Source organism: Aquarana catesbeiana, linkage group LG11 (genome assembly GCF_042186555.1).
Source record: "Aquarana catesbeiana isolate 2022-GZ linkage group LG11, ASM4218655v1, whole genome shotgun sequence".
In the NCBI taxonomy this organism is placed as follows: Eukaryota; Metazoa; Chordata; class Amphibia; order Anura; family Ranidae; genus Aquarana; species Aquarana catesbeiana.
The window spans coordinates 255,925,736-255,943,302 of NC_133334.1; the positions used below are offsets into that span (position 1 = coordinate 255,925,736).

Consider the following 17,567-nt stretch of genomic DNA (forward strand, 5'->3'; position numbering starts at 1 on the left):
CTGTAGTTGCACCCCTGAATTTCACTAATTGCTTAGATGTGTTTTTGTCACCCCCCCCCAACGACAATCTGAACTCAACAATTGACCTATTTTATCACACAGTACAATGGCGGATGCATTTGTGCTAATTTGAAACATTCAGTAACATTGTTCAATTTGGTCTGAATTGGCACCACTGACATGGATGAACGAGACCCTCGCTTTCCCTTCATGTAGGTGTGAGTTCAGATCAATAAATATGGAGAAAAAAAATTCCCAAATAATCAAAATTGTTTTTTTTGCTTTCAAGAAAACTTTATTTATTGTCCTCTCTGGTGACAAACACCAAACCTCCAGGCCCATACAGAAGAAGAATGGAGCCCAATTAAAAAATTACAATCAATTCAAAACTTCATAAAGGCTGATATTCAAACCCCAAACCAATACATTCAGTACATAAAAATAAAACAAACTCATTAGCGCACAGTGTCATCAGAAATAAACACAAAATAATAAATAATATAAACTATATTACATATTCAATAGATTTAAATATTTAAATATTACTTAAATAAATATTAATCTGCTTATTAACAATTATTGATATACTTACAAGTTCATATACACATAATAATCCCAGACGATTATGTATATATACAGTTTATATAAAGACTTTTCTTTTTACTGGTATTAAGTGCTATATTATAGCATTCTTAGTCTTAGAATAAAGATCGGGTTGTTTAGTATCAGGGTTAGTGGATCTGTAACATCGGGACTATTGGAAGGATCCGTGCAGGTAAGGAGAGTTCTAGGAGTTCATTCCTCTGCTCGGCCTGCACAGACCCATCCACCATACAATAGGACATAAGGCTCAATTCACAAAGCTAACACACCAGGGATAAGGTTCCTTAATTTCCCAAAAAAATGGAAGTTATTTTCCACCCAGTCCAATGAGATTTGGAAATGACAGTCGCATTCACAGCTGAACCCATTATCCTACTCCTCTCACACTATACAATTTAAACCCCAAATATAAAAAAAAGCATTAATCACACTATGCAAGGAAAGAATTCTCGTCAATACCCGAGAAGTCTACTTTACATGATTCTGTGAACCAACCAGTGATCCATTTTGAGAATCAAAAAATGAAAATTGTGGTGGCCCCGACACATGACGAACATCGACACCACGGAGGGGCCACTGCTGAAAGCTCAGTATAAACAGTGAAATGTTTTAAAACAAACAAACTTTGGGTGACATAGTCACAACGTTGGGTATGGTAATTGGAGGCGCTCCATAGGAGAGATCTTCTCTAACGAGGTACGACACAGGTGCAGGCCACGGGGACGTTCAGGTACTCTATCCTGAACGTGTACTTGCTTTTGTCTTCTGGGCAGGTTTGCTTCCGCAGCACCAGCATGCTTTGGGTAATAAGGACAGAGTTCAAGGCGCTGGTCTCTTTTCCGGTATAGGTGCTGATGCAGTGGTTGCACAAGCACTTGGCAAAGGCCAACTTTTGGGGGAAGCGGTTCTCATCCACATCAATCCTGCAGAGATCGAGAAAAGTTGTTGTTAGAAAAGCAAATCTACATTTTAACATCATCCCTACAGCAGAACTTTGTGATCGTGATGTTGTAGGGTGTCAGTCTGCAAGACTCAGTGGAAAACCCTAATCTACTTGGCTATTGGTAATCAGATGATCCAAAAAGTTGCCTATACGTTAAAGCTCTCTAAAAACCCTTAGTTGGTCTGCTGGGATTTTTTAACCCATCTTACTTTGATGTCACAATAGAACGTGTGGGATTGTTTCCTACCTGTAGGTCCAGGGTGAGATGGAGCGCTTGGATATGTCGGTGATGTTGGAGTTTGCAATAACTTCGAAGTTTGGGCAGCTGACTTGTGGGTTCCTCTTACGCCTTTTGCTCCTTTCAGACATCTCCAGATTCTCCAGCTGCCCCACCAGGTTCACAGAGCTGTACCTCTTCCAGCTCTTCCGGTGACCAACGAAATGCTGCAACACATCGCTTGGGTTCGCCAGCTCTTTGCTGCTGAAGCAATGGTCATGGGACTTCTTGTGTATTCCTCCGGAATGGCAGTGACTGGCTGAGAAAACTGCCAACAACAGTAAAAACCACTGCAAGGGAAAAAAAAATAAAAAATTCAATAAATGTTTTGAATAGTCACTAAACTGACTTGAAATTCCTCAAAAGATGACAATTACTTTAAGCCAGCCTAACTTAACCAGAGGCTGCTTGGGGTTCCTTGATCAATGAGCAAATTCTGCCTCTTCGATGAATAACCACTCACAAAAATTTTCTTTTATAGCTACCAGTAAAGGTGAGGGATTTTTCCCAATGGCCACAAGTGTGAACATATAGTAATTATTGGCAGGGGCTCCCTAAGACCGGAAGGCAAGTTCAAGGGTCGCCCATGTTATTAAGGTTGAGAAAGACTAATTTAAATAAATATACATGAATATTTTGTCTATTTTTACCGTGTTAAATAGTCTACATCCAATACTGATTCTATATTTCATGCTGTGTTATGAAAAATCACAATACGCCTTAATAAAGATCGGTTAAATAAATTTAATAAAGTACCTGAAAAATGGTGGATATTGCATTAAAAAAAAAAGAATATTAAAAGAATTCCAACAACTTATTTGGAGAATCTTCTATAGCTGATGGTTTAAAATGTATCCTAAACAAGTAATTCACTCAAATATTTCAAAGTGCAGTACCCCTATTAGACTGTAGGTGGTGTAGTGCAATTTGACACCACAGTCTATTTAAAGCATAATTTTTCCCTCTTCCTCTGCTGTGGCCCCTAAAATCCATCACAGTGCCCTGAGCTATCTGAATAGACAGTAGAGTCTCCATGCAAGGAATTTCAAGAAAAGAAAATGTGGATTTGTGAAGAAGTAGGGATAACAGCAGATAGACTGAGATGAGCAGAGACTTACCAGTGATTGCATGGCTGACAATGGATGGTTGTGCTTTGTCCTTTCTGCTCAATGGAAAGTTCTTTGTTATAATCCCAGAGAGGATTTTGGAGCCTTGTTGAGTGTGTTGTGGTCCTGGCTGGGAGCATTTTTATAGAGGACACCAGAAAGGTTCTCCCTGCCCTCGGAAAATCCAGGTGTAGAGGACACTGCCTCCTCCTACGTAGGGGGAAGTGCCATTTACAATTGTTCCACTTCCTTGTTAGTTGCAGGTAAAGTTGCGAGAAGAAATTCACTCATTCATTCCAATCTATTTTTATTTTTGCAGCATGTATGCAAAGCTGCAAGGTTCCCTGCAGGGGGAGCAATGCTCCATCACACCTTGTCGGCCTCAGGCACCTTGCTCAGAATTTCCACACCGTGCAAAAGTTGTTTGGTTTAGGATTTAAAATGTAAAAAAAATGAAAAGGTGAAGGTGCTATTAAAGATACATTTCAGGTATAATGTGTTCCAATTTTTTTGTGTTAAGCCTTTACGGGTGCCAACGCTTTTTTTTTATGGCATCCAATTTGAACTTGAAAAAACAGGTTCAAGAAGCGCCGGAGCTTTTCTTGCCTAAAAGTTTCAGATTGAATAGTATGATTGACTCTGTTGTAGCCATGACAGTTTGTATCATTTTAACAGTATAGTATTCTTTGCTGTAATAGTATACATTTCCCCCAAAACTTGCTGTTATGTTGGCAATTGGTGGCAATTGGTTGGCAAATGGGATTTTCTGGCTTGAGGCTTTCAAAACATGTGTAAAAAATTGTTCCACATGCCCCTTGACTCCTACCCTGACCTTTAGGCTTCCCCTTGTTTACTATAAATCAGGGGTCTCTAAGTTTTGTAAACAAGGGACCGGTGTACTGTCGTTCAGACTTTAGGGGGGCCGGAATGTAGACAGTTTGAGTAGAAAATAGTAGTATGAGTGGTGTAGTATTAGTAAACAATGTTCCACCTTTAGTATTAGGTGGAGGAATAGTGCCCCCTTATTGATGTCAGTGGAAGGAATAGTGCCCCATCATTTCAGTCAGTGAAGAATTGCTGCCCTGTTGTTGGTGTCAGTGGGAGGAATAGTGTCCCATCGTTGGTGTCATTGCAGAATTGTTGCCCTGTTGTTGGTGTCAGTGGGAGGATTAGTGCCCCAAAGGTAAGCAAAACGCCGTAGTTTGGAGACCACTGCTCTACATGCTTAATACTGAAAAACCCTTATCACCTGGCCCTAATCCTAATACCTAACCCTGTCCTATGAATCATACCTAACCCCAACCTATCCCCCTCCCTATCGTGTGTTCAAGAAAGGTGTTTGACCAAATAAAGTGCATAAAGTGTCCATAAATAGCCGCCAGGTGTTTTCGACTGGGTGCGAAATGGGTTTAAAACCAAAAAAGCTTCTTATAAGTCCTGCACCAAAGCAAGAGTGTTCAACGTGCACAGGGGGCACCTTTATCTGTGACTACCTGTAATGGGGGTCATATGAGTCAGGTGAGTGGGCTGTGTGCTTAGTATTGGTGGAAGGGGACACTGAACACTCTTGTTTTGGTTCAGGACTTAAAAGAATTTTTTTGGTTTTAAACCCATTTCGCACCGTCGAAAACACCTGGTGGTTGTTTATGGACTCTTTATGCACTTTATTTGTATCTTGCAACTTAATGTCATATGTTTAACCTTGCACTTTATTGATTTATGGTCCTAAAAATAGGGAGCGCAGTTATTAATTATTTGCTTGCTGTAGGTGCTTATTAGTTAGTGTAGCTAGAGTTTGGCTGCAATTTGTTAGTGTATTTAAATTTGCTAGTATACTTCCCTCCCTCCAGTCTGACAATGCTGCTGTCCAAAAAGTGCTCCCTGTGCTCCTTCATCCAAAACTGGGGCACTCTAATACAGGAGGCGTGTTACAGGCCAGATCACCAGGTAAAAACAGAGGGGAAAAAGCCTAAAATAAAGGAAAACGAATAAAGCTACCACATGTTATGATTGGTAAATGGCAATATTTTACATTTGGTTTTGGGTTTAATATTGCCGTAAGCATCCCATATTGGTGTTGGTAGTATGACACTGGGGGGGCAGCAAGACTAGGGGGAGAGAAAAATAACAGGACAAATAATAGTAAAAAAAATGGTTCTGTAAATAGGTTCTCATCTAATACAATGAGAATTCATCGAATGCATCGGACGATCAAGCATGTAGAAAAATAATAACATTTCCAAATATTGAGATTCCAACATGAGGCAAAATCATCCTTGGTAGATGGCCATTAGTGATTCAATTAGGGTGGGTTGTTTTAGGACCCATTTATGGAACCCCTTATAACTGGGAATTCAGCACAGGGATGGTGGGAACCCCTCATAACAGGAACAGCAGGTGTACACACCCAGGAACTCAGCACAGGGATGGAGGGAACCTCTCATAATGGACACAGCAGGTGTACAGACTCAGGAACTCAGCACAGGGATAGTGGGAACCCCTAATAACAAAACAGCAGGTATGCAGACCTGGGAAATCAGCACAGGGATGGAGGGAACCTCTCATAATGGACACAGCAGCTGTACAGACCCGGGAACTCAGCACAGGAATGGTGGGGACCTCTCATAATGGACACAGCAGGTGTGCAGACCCAGGAGTTTAGCACAGGGATCTCAGGAGTCCCCAAGTGATAGAAAAGACAGTCAGAAAGTTCAACTCTATAACCACCAAACACTGAGATTTCAGGTTTAGCTGACTAATGCTAAAAAAAGATGTGTCCCCTTAATTTACTATCCATGTTGAAATATATCACTTAAAAATAGGTTTATATTTGCTCATGTGTGATGTAATTTCAGGAGTGTCTTGTTGCTCTTCTAATCAAGTTGGCTGGGTGCCATAACCCTGTGTTTACTGGCTCCACACACATGCACTGATTGTGTGGCATCTGTGCTTGCACCAGCAACATAAATAGTCTGCTCCGGCAAGATAACTGTTTTACCAGCAAAAAAAACTGCTTCAACAAAATAACTGTGGACAAGTAAGATATCTGTCCTTCACCAGCAAGCCATTTCTCCTCGGCATACTCTGGCTCCCAGGCTGCAGTCTAGTTCCACAGCAGGGAAGCTGCACCCTTACCTAAATATTACTTCCCTCTTATCTAGCAGGTGGCCCCACAACTCCAGGAATTACAGTTTAAATCTGAGGTTGCTCACACAGATAGGTCAAGGCAGGTTCACTTTAAGAGCACCAACTAAGAACAAGCAAGTAGCCAGTAAGGTCTGCAACTTTGAAGCCATTAGAACAGCATGGAAGCCAGGCTATTAGCTTTTTCAGCACAAATCAGAAATTGCAGCATCTGTGTAGGGTGAGCAGAGCCAGAAAAATCAGCACAGAGGTCTCACCAATGGTGTCCCCAAGAGACAAGAAGACACTATCAGGGGGTAAACTTTCCAGCATCTAATAAATACTGAACTATCAGTTGTAGGTGGAGTGACCTTTAAAACAAGTTGCTTCATGACCTTTTGATCTAAGATCACGTGCAAGATCTGTTTTTATCAGTGTCCAGTAGGAGTGCTCAACCGTCATTCTGACCCTCTGGCTGGTATGATGGTGGCCCTGAGGGACCTTCCTTGTGGGTAGAAATCCAAATCAAGTGCCGATGTCTTGCCGAGAAAGTTCCCCCGACGGATAAGGACCCCTCCTCTACTGCGCAGGCGCAGTGCTTGAGCAGTAGGAGCAACAAGGGAGCCGCCGAAAAGAGCCGAAGCTGGACACCTGAGTCAGCTGTACACGGCGCCTGCGCACTACATTCTACCCTATGTCCACGTTAAAGCCCCACCATCCAAGTGGACATAGAGTTAGAATAATAATATGCCGAGCGCAGCGAGGCCATGCCCGAAGCGCGGCGAGCGTAGCGAGCCTGCGAGGGGCCTGTTACAAACTCTTTTTTATTAAAATAGTGTTCGCACGCAGATGCCGTGTACAGCTGACTCAGGTGTTCAGCTTCGGCTCTTTTCGGCGGCTCCCTTGTTGTTCCTACTGCGCAAGCGCTGCACCTGTGCAGTAGAGGGGGGTCCTTATCCGTCGAGGGTAACTTTCTCTGCAGAACACCGGGTAAGGTGGGGGTCAGTAGTACCTCCCTGGTGTGGAGGGTGTGACGATATGTGGACCGTGCACCTGGACTGTCTGATTTTTTTTTTTTTTTTTTGTCATGCGATCACTGCCGGCGGCTATAGCAGGCAGGAATGATTATTGTGTGAGTATTGTGTTCTGCTGACACTGTGTTGATGGGGGAATCGTGCAATTTTCTTTCCTTCCTCTCGTGGTGAAAGGAAGGAAAATTGCATACTCTATGTGCTGCTTAAGTCTTCCATGACATTTTGTAACAAGAGGAGCAGTTGTGACCCCCTCTTTCAGCACTTTACATCATCCCAGGAAGGTATCTTGCACAATTAAAAACTTTAGCTGCATCCAAACATCCTCATCAGCATTTCGATAGACACAGAAGAACCTATTAATCAAAATCAAAACAAAAGCATGGCAACTGGATAATCTTTTGATATCTACAATCCATTAACAGGGCAATCCACACCCCAATCTCTCACTCTAAAGGCCCTCGTAAAACTGTCACTTTCTGACTTACCTAGAAGCTTAACACAGGCATCCCTCTTCCTGATGGTATCAGATTTATTACCCATCATAAAGAGTTTAGCTGGAATAGTTGGCAAATACACATTGCTTTCTATCTTTTCTGGTAAAACCAAAAATGTCAGCGTATTTCATAACTCCTGAGATAATAAAAGTACAGCCAGAAAAAAAACATTTATCTGCATCAACTAATTAAAAGCATTTTAGGCTAAACACCACAATCCTGAGCAGATTAGACCCATCACATCTCCTTGGTGAAAGAGCCATCCGATACCCATCATATTTGGATTCATTTAAAAAGTCGTTTCATACTGGACAATAATATACAAGTTACTAGACTGTAGCCTTTAGGGACTTAACCACTTACCTCCAAAAGACTCCCCCCCCCCCCCCCGCTTCCTGACCAGGGCATTTTCTGCGATAGGGCACTGCGATGCTGTACATGAATAAAATCGATGTCCTTTTTTTCCCCCACAAATAGAGCTTTCTTTTGGTTGTATTTGATCACCTCTGCATTTTTTATTTTTTGCGCTAGGAACAAAGAACGACCGACAATTTTGAAAAATAAACAATATTTTTTTACTTTCTGCTCCAAAACACATCCAATAAATTAAAAAAAAAATATATCACATTTCTTCATCAATTTAGACCAATATGTATTCTGCTAAATATTTTTGGTAAAAAAAAATTCCAATAAGCATATATTGATTGGTTTGCGCAAAAGTTACAGCATCTAAAAACTATGGGATTTTTTTTATTTTTTACTAGTAATGGCGGCGATCAGGTCCAGGGACGCCCTCCCGGCAATTGGCGTCCGCGCTGTAGCCGTCTTTCGGCTATAGCGCGGGCGCGAAGTGGTTTTAAATTATTATTTTAAACTATTAATATTGTTTCTAATGCACTAACCTAGAACTTGAAGAATACTGGTCTAGCACTACTAATATGGTAAATCTCTGGATATACCGGTCTGTGGGGACAGTGTGTGTTTCAGACATTTATTTAAAATCATAATGGTCACTGCTGTTATGGTGAAGGGATGATAGGCCAAAAGCTATCTGGTTGCAGGGGGGGGGGGGGGGGGGGTTAACGGGTCAATTGCGTAGTTGACCAGACCCAGCGGCAATCCCTCTGTCTGTTGGCACCATGAGCTGGAAAACCTTTGTGCGGCCGAACGTGGCATTGTCACGTATCAGTGACAGCTGACCAGTCATTTGTCACAAGTTGAAGGTGGCAATGGTCTGGCGTGTCCATCACAGATGGCTCCAAGGGCCCAGCTCCTCCTGATTTCAAAGATGCTGCCTTGTCTATTCAGGGGTCAGGTAGGCAGAAAGCCTTAAGTGTTTAGCTCTCCCTGGGAGTGGCATCCTTGGGGTTGGTCTTAGTATCACTATGGGTTGTGAGAATAGGGCACACCACCACTTGTTTTTCCTGCACGCCTCATGGGCTAGGACATTTGACCGAGAAACAGGCCATTTTTGTTACCACGTGATGTGTGACCCTTTGGTTCCTTTCTCCCCTGGCTTGTGGGGGTCTCTCTTCGGAAGATCTGCTCACCCAGTACTCGCTGGTCAGCTTCAGCTGATTATGAGGAGCGGGGTCTGCTGGGCCTTTTGGCTGGTGGACCCCCAGTGAGCCTTAAAAAATAAATAAGAGACTCATTAAAATAAGGGTTTAATTTCTTTAGCTTCCATGATGAAATGTGGAGGATGACATATGAAACAAGCGGAAGCTTCATCATTGCCCAGGCGTGACACAACTTCAGGTGTGTCTTCCAGTTGGTCAAGTGCCAGACTTCTGCAATCATTGTCACTCTCATTATTGTCTCCTCACACAGGATGCTGATAGTTCTATTTACTAATCAGGAGGAGGAGGAGGAATAAAGCAACTGAATTAAAGAGTGATGGCTCAATGCAGAGTGTGTAAAGTATGCAATGCCTGGCCAACCAACAACTGCGCTATCCTTCATGTCCCCTCCTAGAAACACACTTTTATACAAGCCTTGAAGGGGATCTGTCAGCCTCCACTAATTCCTGACACGTCAGAATATACAGAAACAACCATTCTTGATCCGCAGCAATGACTTTGCCCGGGTTCGAGATGATGTTATCTGTCTGCTGCAGGCAGGAGAAAGCATTTCCTCAGTCTCCCCTTCCCTAGTGATCGGACTGTAACTTTGTAGCAAATCACAAGATGAGAGACTGCAGCAGGGGCTGAAATGTGTCAGATGTTCACTATGACCAAAGAAATAGTAAACGATGGACTACATGGGCACCACATTAACTACATATTAAATTAGAAAATGTCATTGCTATTGTACAACACATTAAAAAGTGTTTTAAAACCAATTACATATCATTATTGATTGCACCATACCGTAGATGGAAAAGCATAAGCTCTGTATCTATTATATACTTCTCGTTCAGAATACCGATTCAGCATAATATTGCGAGAGGAGGTACCACCATCCTTGTGCAATGCCTCTACATGCTTCGCGGTCACCCACTTCCTCAGGAGCAAACGAAGATACAGCAATAACTCTGTTCTGAACAGAAGTAAAAAAAAAAACAGATATAAATAGTATGCACTTATAAGGTTATGAACCTGGTCACCTTTGACTAACATACTAAAATTACAAACAGTTATTACGAGAGAATAAGATGTCACAACAGTGAAAGATACATCACTGGGCGGGTGTGGAAACATGAAAAAGCAAGACAGAAAAAGGGGAAAATGCCCAACTCCTAAATGTATTAGATCACTGATTGCTATAGAATACTATAAAGACGGGCCTTCAAACTCTAGTTCTCAGAGGGTTGAACAGAATATACAATCACTGGCTACTTTATTAGGTACAATTGCTTGCTAACAGAAGTCGCTAATCAGCCAATCACATGGTAGCAACTCTATGCATTTAGGCATCTAGATGTGGTGAAAACGATCTGCTGAAGTTCAAACTGAGTATCAGAATGCGGAAGAAAAAGGATTTAAGTGACTTCGAACGTGGCATGGTTGTTGGTGCCAGACAGGCTGGTCTGAGTATTTAAAAAACTGCAGATCTACTGGGATTTTCACACACAACCATCTCTCAGGTTTACAGAGAATGGTCCAAAAAAAGAGAAAGGTGTCCGTTTATGAAACCGTGAACAGCAGTGATCCCAAGAATCGCCGCTGAACTCTGTTCATAAATGGTTTATGAAACAGAGATGATCGGGGGAGAACATGTTCTCCAACGATTATCTCTACACACTGAGAAGCTGCCATTGACTGACACAGAAATGGGCAGTTTATGAAGGTGCGATCTCAGCACTTCACTGGCGATCTCTGCCAGAATTCACCCTCTCCGATTCACCAGCTCAGAGTTGATGAATTGGGGAGTGAGAAGAGAATCCCGGGGGAAGGTGGAAGATTTTTTACTTCCTTCTTCCTCGATCAGACCCCCCCCCCCCCCCCCCCCCAAGACAGTAACTACGTCCCCTAGATATATATCTAAATTATATATATAATTTTTTCTTTATCATGTAGGGGGACTATTTATTTTATTAACATGAGGGGGGCCGTCTGTCAATGTACTGAGCAGTGATAATTTATCACTGCTTGATAAACGGACTCGTCGGTGTTTCAGTGTATTTCCGGTACTGTAATCTTGTTATGTCTCACAAGATTCCAGTATCAGGGGGCGTTCTCCACTGTTTGAAGAGTTTGTAGATCGCTTCACTTCACAAAAGAAGAAGCTATCTACACCGCTTCATAAACTGGCACTCAGGAGGAGAGAAATCTCCACTGTGAATGCCGGAGAACGGAGTAGCCGATTTTTTCCACCGCTTCATAAATGGACACCAAAATATCCAGTAAGCGGCAGTTGTGTGGATGGAAATGCCTTGTTGATGTCAGAGGAGAATGGGCAGATGATAGAAAGGCAACAGTAACTCAAATAACCACTCGTTACAACCAAGGTATTCAGAATACCATCTGTGATCACACAACACATCAGACCTTGAAGCAGATGGGTTACAGCAGCAGAAGACCACACCGGGTGCCACTCCTGTCAGCTAAGAACAGGAAACTGAGGTTGCAATCCACACAGGATCACCAAAATTGGACAATAGAAGATTGGAAAAACGTTGCCTGGTCTGATGAGTCTCAATTTCAGCTGCTACATTCAGATGGTAGGGTCAAAATTTGATGTAAACATGGAAGCATGGATCCATCCTGCCTTGTATCAACAGTTCAGGCTGGTGGTGGTGTAACGGTGTGGGTGATATTTTCTTGGCACACTTTGGGCTCCTTGGTACCAAATGAACATAGTTTTAATGCCACGGCCTACCTGAGTATTGTTGCTGACTATGTCCATCCCTTTATGACTACATTGTCCCCATCTTCTGGTGGCTCCTTCCAGCAGAATAATGCACCATGTCACAAAGCTCCGATCATCTCCCCACTGGTTTTTTGAACATGACAATGAGGTCACCGTACACCAATGGCTTCCACAGTCACCAGATCTCAGTCCAATAGAGCACCTCTGAGATGTGGTGGAGCGGGAGGAATCGCACGGATGTGTAGCCGACAAAACTGCAGCAAAGGCTTAACGCCATGTCAATATGGACCAAAATCTCTGAGGAACGCTTCCAACACCTTGTTGAATCTATGCTGCGAAGAATGAAGGCAGTTTTAAAGACAAAAGGGGGTCCAACCCGGTACTAGCAAGGTGTACCTAATAAAGTGGCGAATCAGTATGTGCAATGCTCACACATCACATTTAGTGGGCTGTTGATAAAGGTCGATGCCACCTTGGCTAGATGCGCACTTTCACCATTTGTTGTGTTAAAGGGCCTAAGGAATTAGAATGATACAATATCATAATGACAAGGGGTAATAGTAGCAATTGGTGTTTAAAGTGGTTGGAAACCCTCCAATACAACTTAAGCTCTTTGAAATATAGATAGCACAGGCAGCTGATCGCTGCCTGTGAAAGGGCACTCACTGTTTTAGTTGCCATAGAAATCAACCTGCAGTGTTTAGTGACGTCAGCCGCGTTTGCGCATTAGGTATATTGATTAACAGCACACTATGTGTGCCGTTTCTCTCTCCCCTGCATGCCATGTCATTAGCTTCCTCTGAGAACGGCACAGAGGTCAGTCTCGCGATGCATCAATGGATTAGCTCTGTTGCTGTAGTAACAGCAATCGAGCTAGAGGCTCAGTTTCGACGCTATGGTGCATGCGCGAGATTTGGACAGGGAAACATAGTAAGGGCGGAAATGACGTCCACAAACTATTCAACATACAGGAGTTACAATGGCGCGGCCAATACCCGTAAGTACCCGGGCCGGAGGAAACACAGAAACTCAGGTATGGTAGGGAGGCGCCTCCCTTTAAAGTTTGGAGGAAGAAGGTGTTTCCTGGTTCCGGTGGGAGGAGTTGCCATCTCTCAGGTGCTGTCCTGAAAGACGCCTTGGGAAATAAGGTATTTTCAAAGCTAGTTTTTTGCCGATTTTGATGTGTATCGCTTTGCAATACTTTAAAGCATATGTGTGTGTATATATATATATATATATATATAAAAAAAAACGTACTGGGTTTACTTCCACTTTAAAGTGATTGTAAATGATCACCTTGTAAAACAATCCATTTAGATTAAAATATAAATGAAAGGCAAAACATTTGTGTATAGATCCAAAAAAAACACTAACAAAACATTCTAAAGATCTCCCCCCCTAGAAAAAAAAAAGTGATCACATTCTCTGTTCTCAGCTACATAAGAGCTGGGGGGGGGGGGGGGGGGTTGGGGGGGGGAGAGACAGCGGTAGACTGATCGTCCCAGTTAAAGACTGTGCAGTGGGTGTGTGTCAGCAAAAGTCTGGTCATTGTAGGAAAGAGCAGGCCGAGTTCCCAGCATAGGTAGAGAACTGACCACGCCGTGCTCCCCTGCTAAGTGTGGTCAATTTTTAATAGGAAAGCAGGGGGGGCTGGCAGGAACACAGAGTATTTCACATAAAGAAAGCAATTTAAAGAAATTAGGATAATTTTTTTTCATGCAAGTACATGGTACAGCAGGCACATATCAGGAATATGAAATGTTGGGTTTGCATACTCTTTACAAAATCTAGGTTAGTATCCCCTTATTCTTGGCTTAAAAAAAATGCCCCCAAGAAGATCTACTATTACTCCCATCAGCCACCACTTGAGTCTATATCATAAATATGACACATCGCTGATTCAATTTATAGTATTACAGATAATCAAAAAAAGACCAACATGGCAGCAACTGGGATAAAGCAATCCAACAAAGGGAAACAAAATGGATCAAACAATTTAATACTACAATCCCCCCAGGATTAAACAAGATGTTGTCCTATAAACCATTGTTATAGATATTAACATATCAAACTCACTGCATGTAAATATTGGATGGTAACTGTCTTCCCCCTGTGTGCTCGTTATATGTGGATTCATGTCTATGACCAATTCTCGATTGCCATATTATGATTAAAGATAATACAATTGTTAAGAAAAGTTCTCCTCGTTTTCTAAAGGCAATGATTTGGGCATTGGCTCTCCCTCCACAGGTACAAGTTTGCAGCCCTGTAGCGGGTGCCTGGAGCATGGGCTGCACAAGATCCTCATGATTTGACATGGCCCAGGTGGGCATGCACACAGCCAAAAGGCATAGGGACCTTCGACAAGTGTGTGGACCGCTCAGGCTCGATAGGGAGGGGGTATGTAAAGTGCTGACAGGGGATGGAGCCCGTCCTGGCTCCTGCAAAGGTTAATAGAAGGAAGGGTGACCCCTGGAAGTCGCACATCTATGATGTCCTGCTGCAATGAATGGAGTGGCCACCCCATTCATTACAGCAGGACACCATAGATGTGCGACTTCCAGGGGTCACCCTTCCTTCCTTGAAGAGGCAGAGGGAGCCTGGAGAGTTAAAATGGGTGGAGGATTGCCTTAAAAATGTATGGAAGACCACAGAAGTGTTCTCTACTTAAATCTCCTTGCAGCCCAAAAGTCTTAGGAGAATCTAAAGAGCATGTCCATAAACCACATATTTCTGCCATGTGAAAAGTGGAGGGTAAGTAGAGGGCAACAAAGTGGACTTGGGCAGACAGGTGAGGACTGAACTTCAGGGGAAGGGGACAGAGAGCAGGGAACAGAGGAGAGGAGTGAAAAGTGGAAAAGGAACCACATCAGGTAGCAAATTGGAGAAAATAGGGGTTGGGGAGTAAAGATCGGCATGAAGCAGAGGAGAGGGGTGGGAGGAAAGGTGAGATGAGGGCTGAGCAATAGAAAATGGCGTGTGGGGGGGTTTGAGCAGAATGGCCAGAAAGGAAAATGAAGCGGGGAGAATTGAAAGGAATGGGAAAAGATGAGGGACAGAGTGGAGGGTAGAAGGAAATGGCGAGGGAAGAACATTACAGGAGTGGTGTCAATCAAAACAGAGTTTGCAGGGAAAGGAAGCGAGCAACACTGAGCAAAGAGCAGAATGTAGAAGAGAGATGTGGGGGGAGAGAGATGTGGGGGGAGAGAGATGTGGGGGGAGAGAGATGTGGGGGGAGAGAGATGTGGGGGGAGAGAGATGTGGGGGGAGAGAGATGTGGGGGGAGAAGGAAGTGGTGGATAGTGAAAGGCTGGAGTATAGTGTAAGAGTGGATGGAGAAAAGTAGTGAAGGGTAGAATGCACAGGAAAGAAAAGTCGTTGATTAAATATGAAGAGAGTGGTGGGGAGCAGAGTAGATAGACATGAGTAGTAAGGAGTAGTGTTAATTTTGGCAGCAAATTTCGATTTAGTTTTAAGCTGGCCATACACCATACAATTTTCCTGTTCAATTTTCTTTAGATTTACCTTCAACTATGTAGTACAAGGGCCTGCCTGATTGCATCCAAATTGAAAGTGTTTAGGTTTGACCTCCTATTATATGGTTTTGGTAAATCTAAAGGAAAGTTGAACAGGAAAATTGAATAGTGTATGGCCAGCCCAAGTCTTAGGACTAAAATAGCATTTTAGTTTTAGTTACATTTTGATCTTCTGCAATTGTTTTAGTCGTATTTAGTCGACTAATTCTCCAGTACATTTTAGTCGACTAAAATCTCCAGTACATTTTAGTCGACTAAAATCTCCAGTACATTTTAGTCGACTAAAACTCATTTTAGTCGTCTAAAACCTAATGGGTGTAATTAAATTATAATGCATTAGTTAACATTTCTCTACAATTTCCAAACTCATTATATACTGCTGGAGTGAAAAATCTAATATGTTATTTATTATGGCATTGAAGTATGAACATGCACTACAGACCAGTGTTAATTCTGAAGTCAAATGTCAATTTAGTTTTAGTCTTTTGCCTAAAATGGCATTTTAGTTTTAGTCCCTTTTTAGTCTTGACTAAAATTACATTTTCGTATTAGTCGTATTTTAGTCTAATTAACACTGGTAAGGAGGAGTGCAGGGGACAAAGGAAGGAAAGCATATTAAAGAGAGTTGTGGAAACAGAGTGGAGTGGCAAGGATGAGCATGCAGGGGAAAGCAGTAGGGAAGACAGTGGATTAGAGTGAAGGGTGGTAGGGGTCAGGGAGAAGAGAGGCCCCCAAAAGAGTAGTGGGGTGCAGAGTGCAGGAGAAAGGGGCAGGGAGGACACTGGAATAAAGAGGAGTGGTAGGGAGCATGGTGGAGAGGAAAGCAGCAGGTAGGAGAGTGGTGAGGACCAGAGTGCAGAAGAAAGAGGTAGGGAGCACAATGGGTTTGAGTAAAGGCTGGTAGTAAGAAGAGAGGAGAGTGGACAAGTGGGGAGAAAAGTAGGTAGAATGGGGTAATGAGGAGCAGAGTGCATGGGAAAGGGGTAGGGAGGACAATGGGTTAGAGATGAGTGGAGAGCAAAGTGGAAAGCAGAGGAGGGCAGCAGGTAGTGGAGCGTTGGAAGGAGAGTGCAGGTGAAAAGAGCTGGGAGCAGAGTTCAGGAGAAAAGAGTGGAGCGCACAATGGGTTAGAGAGTAGTAGAGAGTGGTAGGGAGCAAAGTGGAGAGCAGAGTACAGCAGAAGGTAGGAGAGTGGCGGGAAAGGGGCAGGAAAGAGAGTGCAGGACAATGGTTTAAGGATGACAATGGGTTGGGGGAGGTGTGGAGAGTGGTAGGAAGCAGAAAGAAGATGAGAGTGGAAGGAGTGAGGAGTGATAGGGAGCATAGTAGATCATGGCAAATAGTGAATTCAGAGGAAGGGGGCACCGAGGACAAATGGATTAGAGAGGAGTGGAAAGTGGTGGGGAGGAGAGTGCAGAAGAAGAGCACAATGGATTAGAGATGAGTGGAAAGCGGTACGGAGCAGTGTGGATAGCGGTGGGGAGGAGAGAGCAGGGAAAGGGGGAAGGAAGGACACTGGATAAGGGAGAGGTGGAGAGTCGTAGAAAGTAGAGTGGAAAAGAGAAAAGCGGGTAGAATGAGGTAGTGAGGAGCAAAATGCATGGGAAAGGGGTAGAGAGGACAATGGATTAGAGAGTAGTGGAGAGTGGTAGGGAGCAAAGTGGAGAGCAGAGTACAGCAGCAGGTAGGAGAGTGGCAGGAAAGGGGCAGGAAGGAGAGTACAGGACAATGGGTTGGGGGAGGTGTGGAGAGTGGTAGGAAGCAGAATGAAGATGAGAGTGGAAGGAGTGAGGAGTGATAGGGAGCAGAGTAGATAGTGGCAAAAGGTGAATTCAGGGGAAGGGGGCGCCGAGGACAATTGATTAGAGAAGAGTGGAAAGTGGTGGGGAGGAGAGTACAGAAGAAGACCGTGGATTAGAGATGAGTGGAAAGTGGTGGGGAGGAGAGTACAGAAGAAGAGGACCGTGGATTAGAGATGAGTGGAAAGCGGTACGGAGCAGAGTGGGGAGGAAAAAGGCAAGGGAAATGGGCAGGGCGGACAGTGAATTAGTTGTATTTAATTAAAATCGTCCAGTAAGATTTTTATTTATTTTTTACGACAAAAGCTCACAAATCTAAATGCATTTTATAGGCTCAAATG

The 17,567-nt window shown here is 43.3% G+C and overlaps 1 protein-coding gene across 1 annotated transcript; it reads right to left on the reverse strand.

Moving 5' to 3' along the window:
• Positions 1–570: 570 nt before the first annotated feature.
• Positions 571–3,129, reverse strand: IL17C (interleukin 17C). The gene is made up of 3 exons (XM_073603913.1): positions 2,942–3,129; positions 1,794–2,113; positions 571–1,526 (listed from the first exon to the last, which is right to left on the reverse strand). The coding sequence occupies exons 1-3, from the start codon at positions 2,951–2,953 to the stop codon at positions 1,292–1,294; spliced, it is 567 nt and encodes a 188-aa protein (XP_073460014.1). The 5' UTR covers positions 2,954–3,129; the 3' UTR covers positions 571–1,291.
• Between the last annotated feature and the right edge of the window lie 14,438 nt (positions 3,130–17,567).

Coding starts and splice junctions, on each gene's coding strand:
- IL17C (XM_073603913.1), bottom strand. Junction 1,527..1,793: donor ATCTCACCCTGGACCTACAG/GTAGGAAACAAT, acceptor CGATCTCTGCAG/GATTGATGTGGATGAGAACC.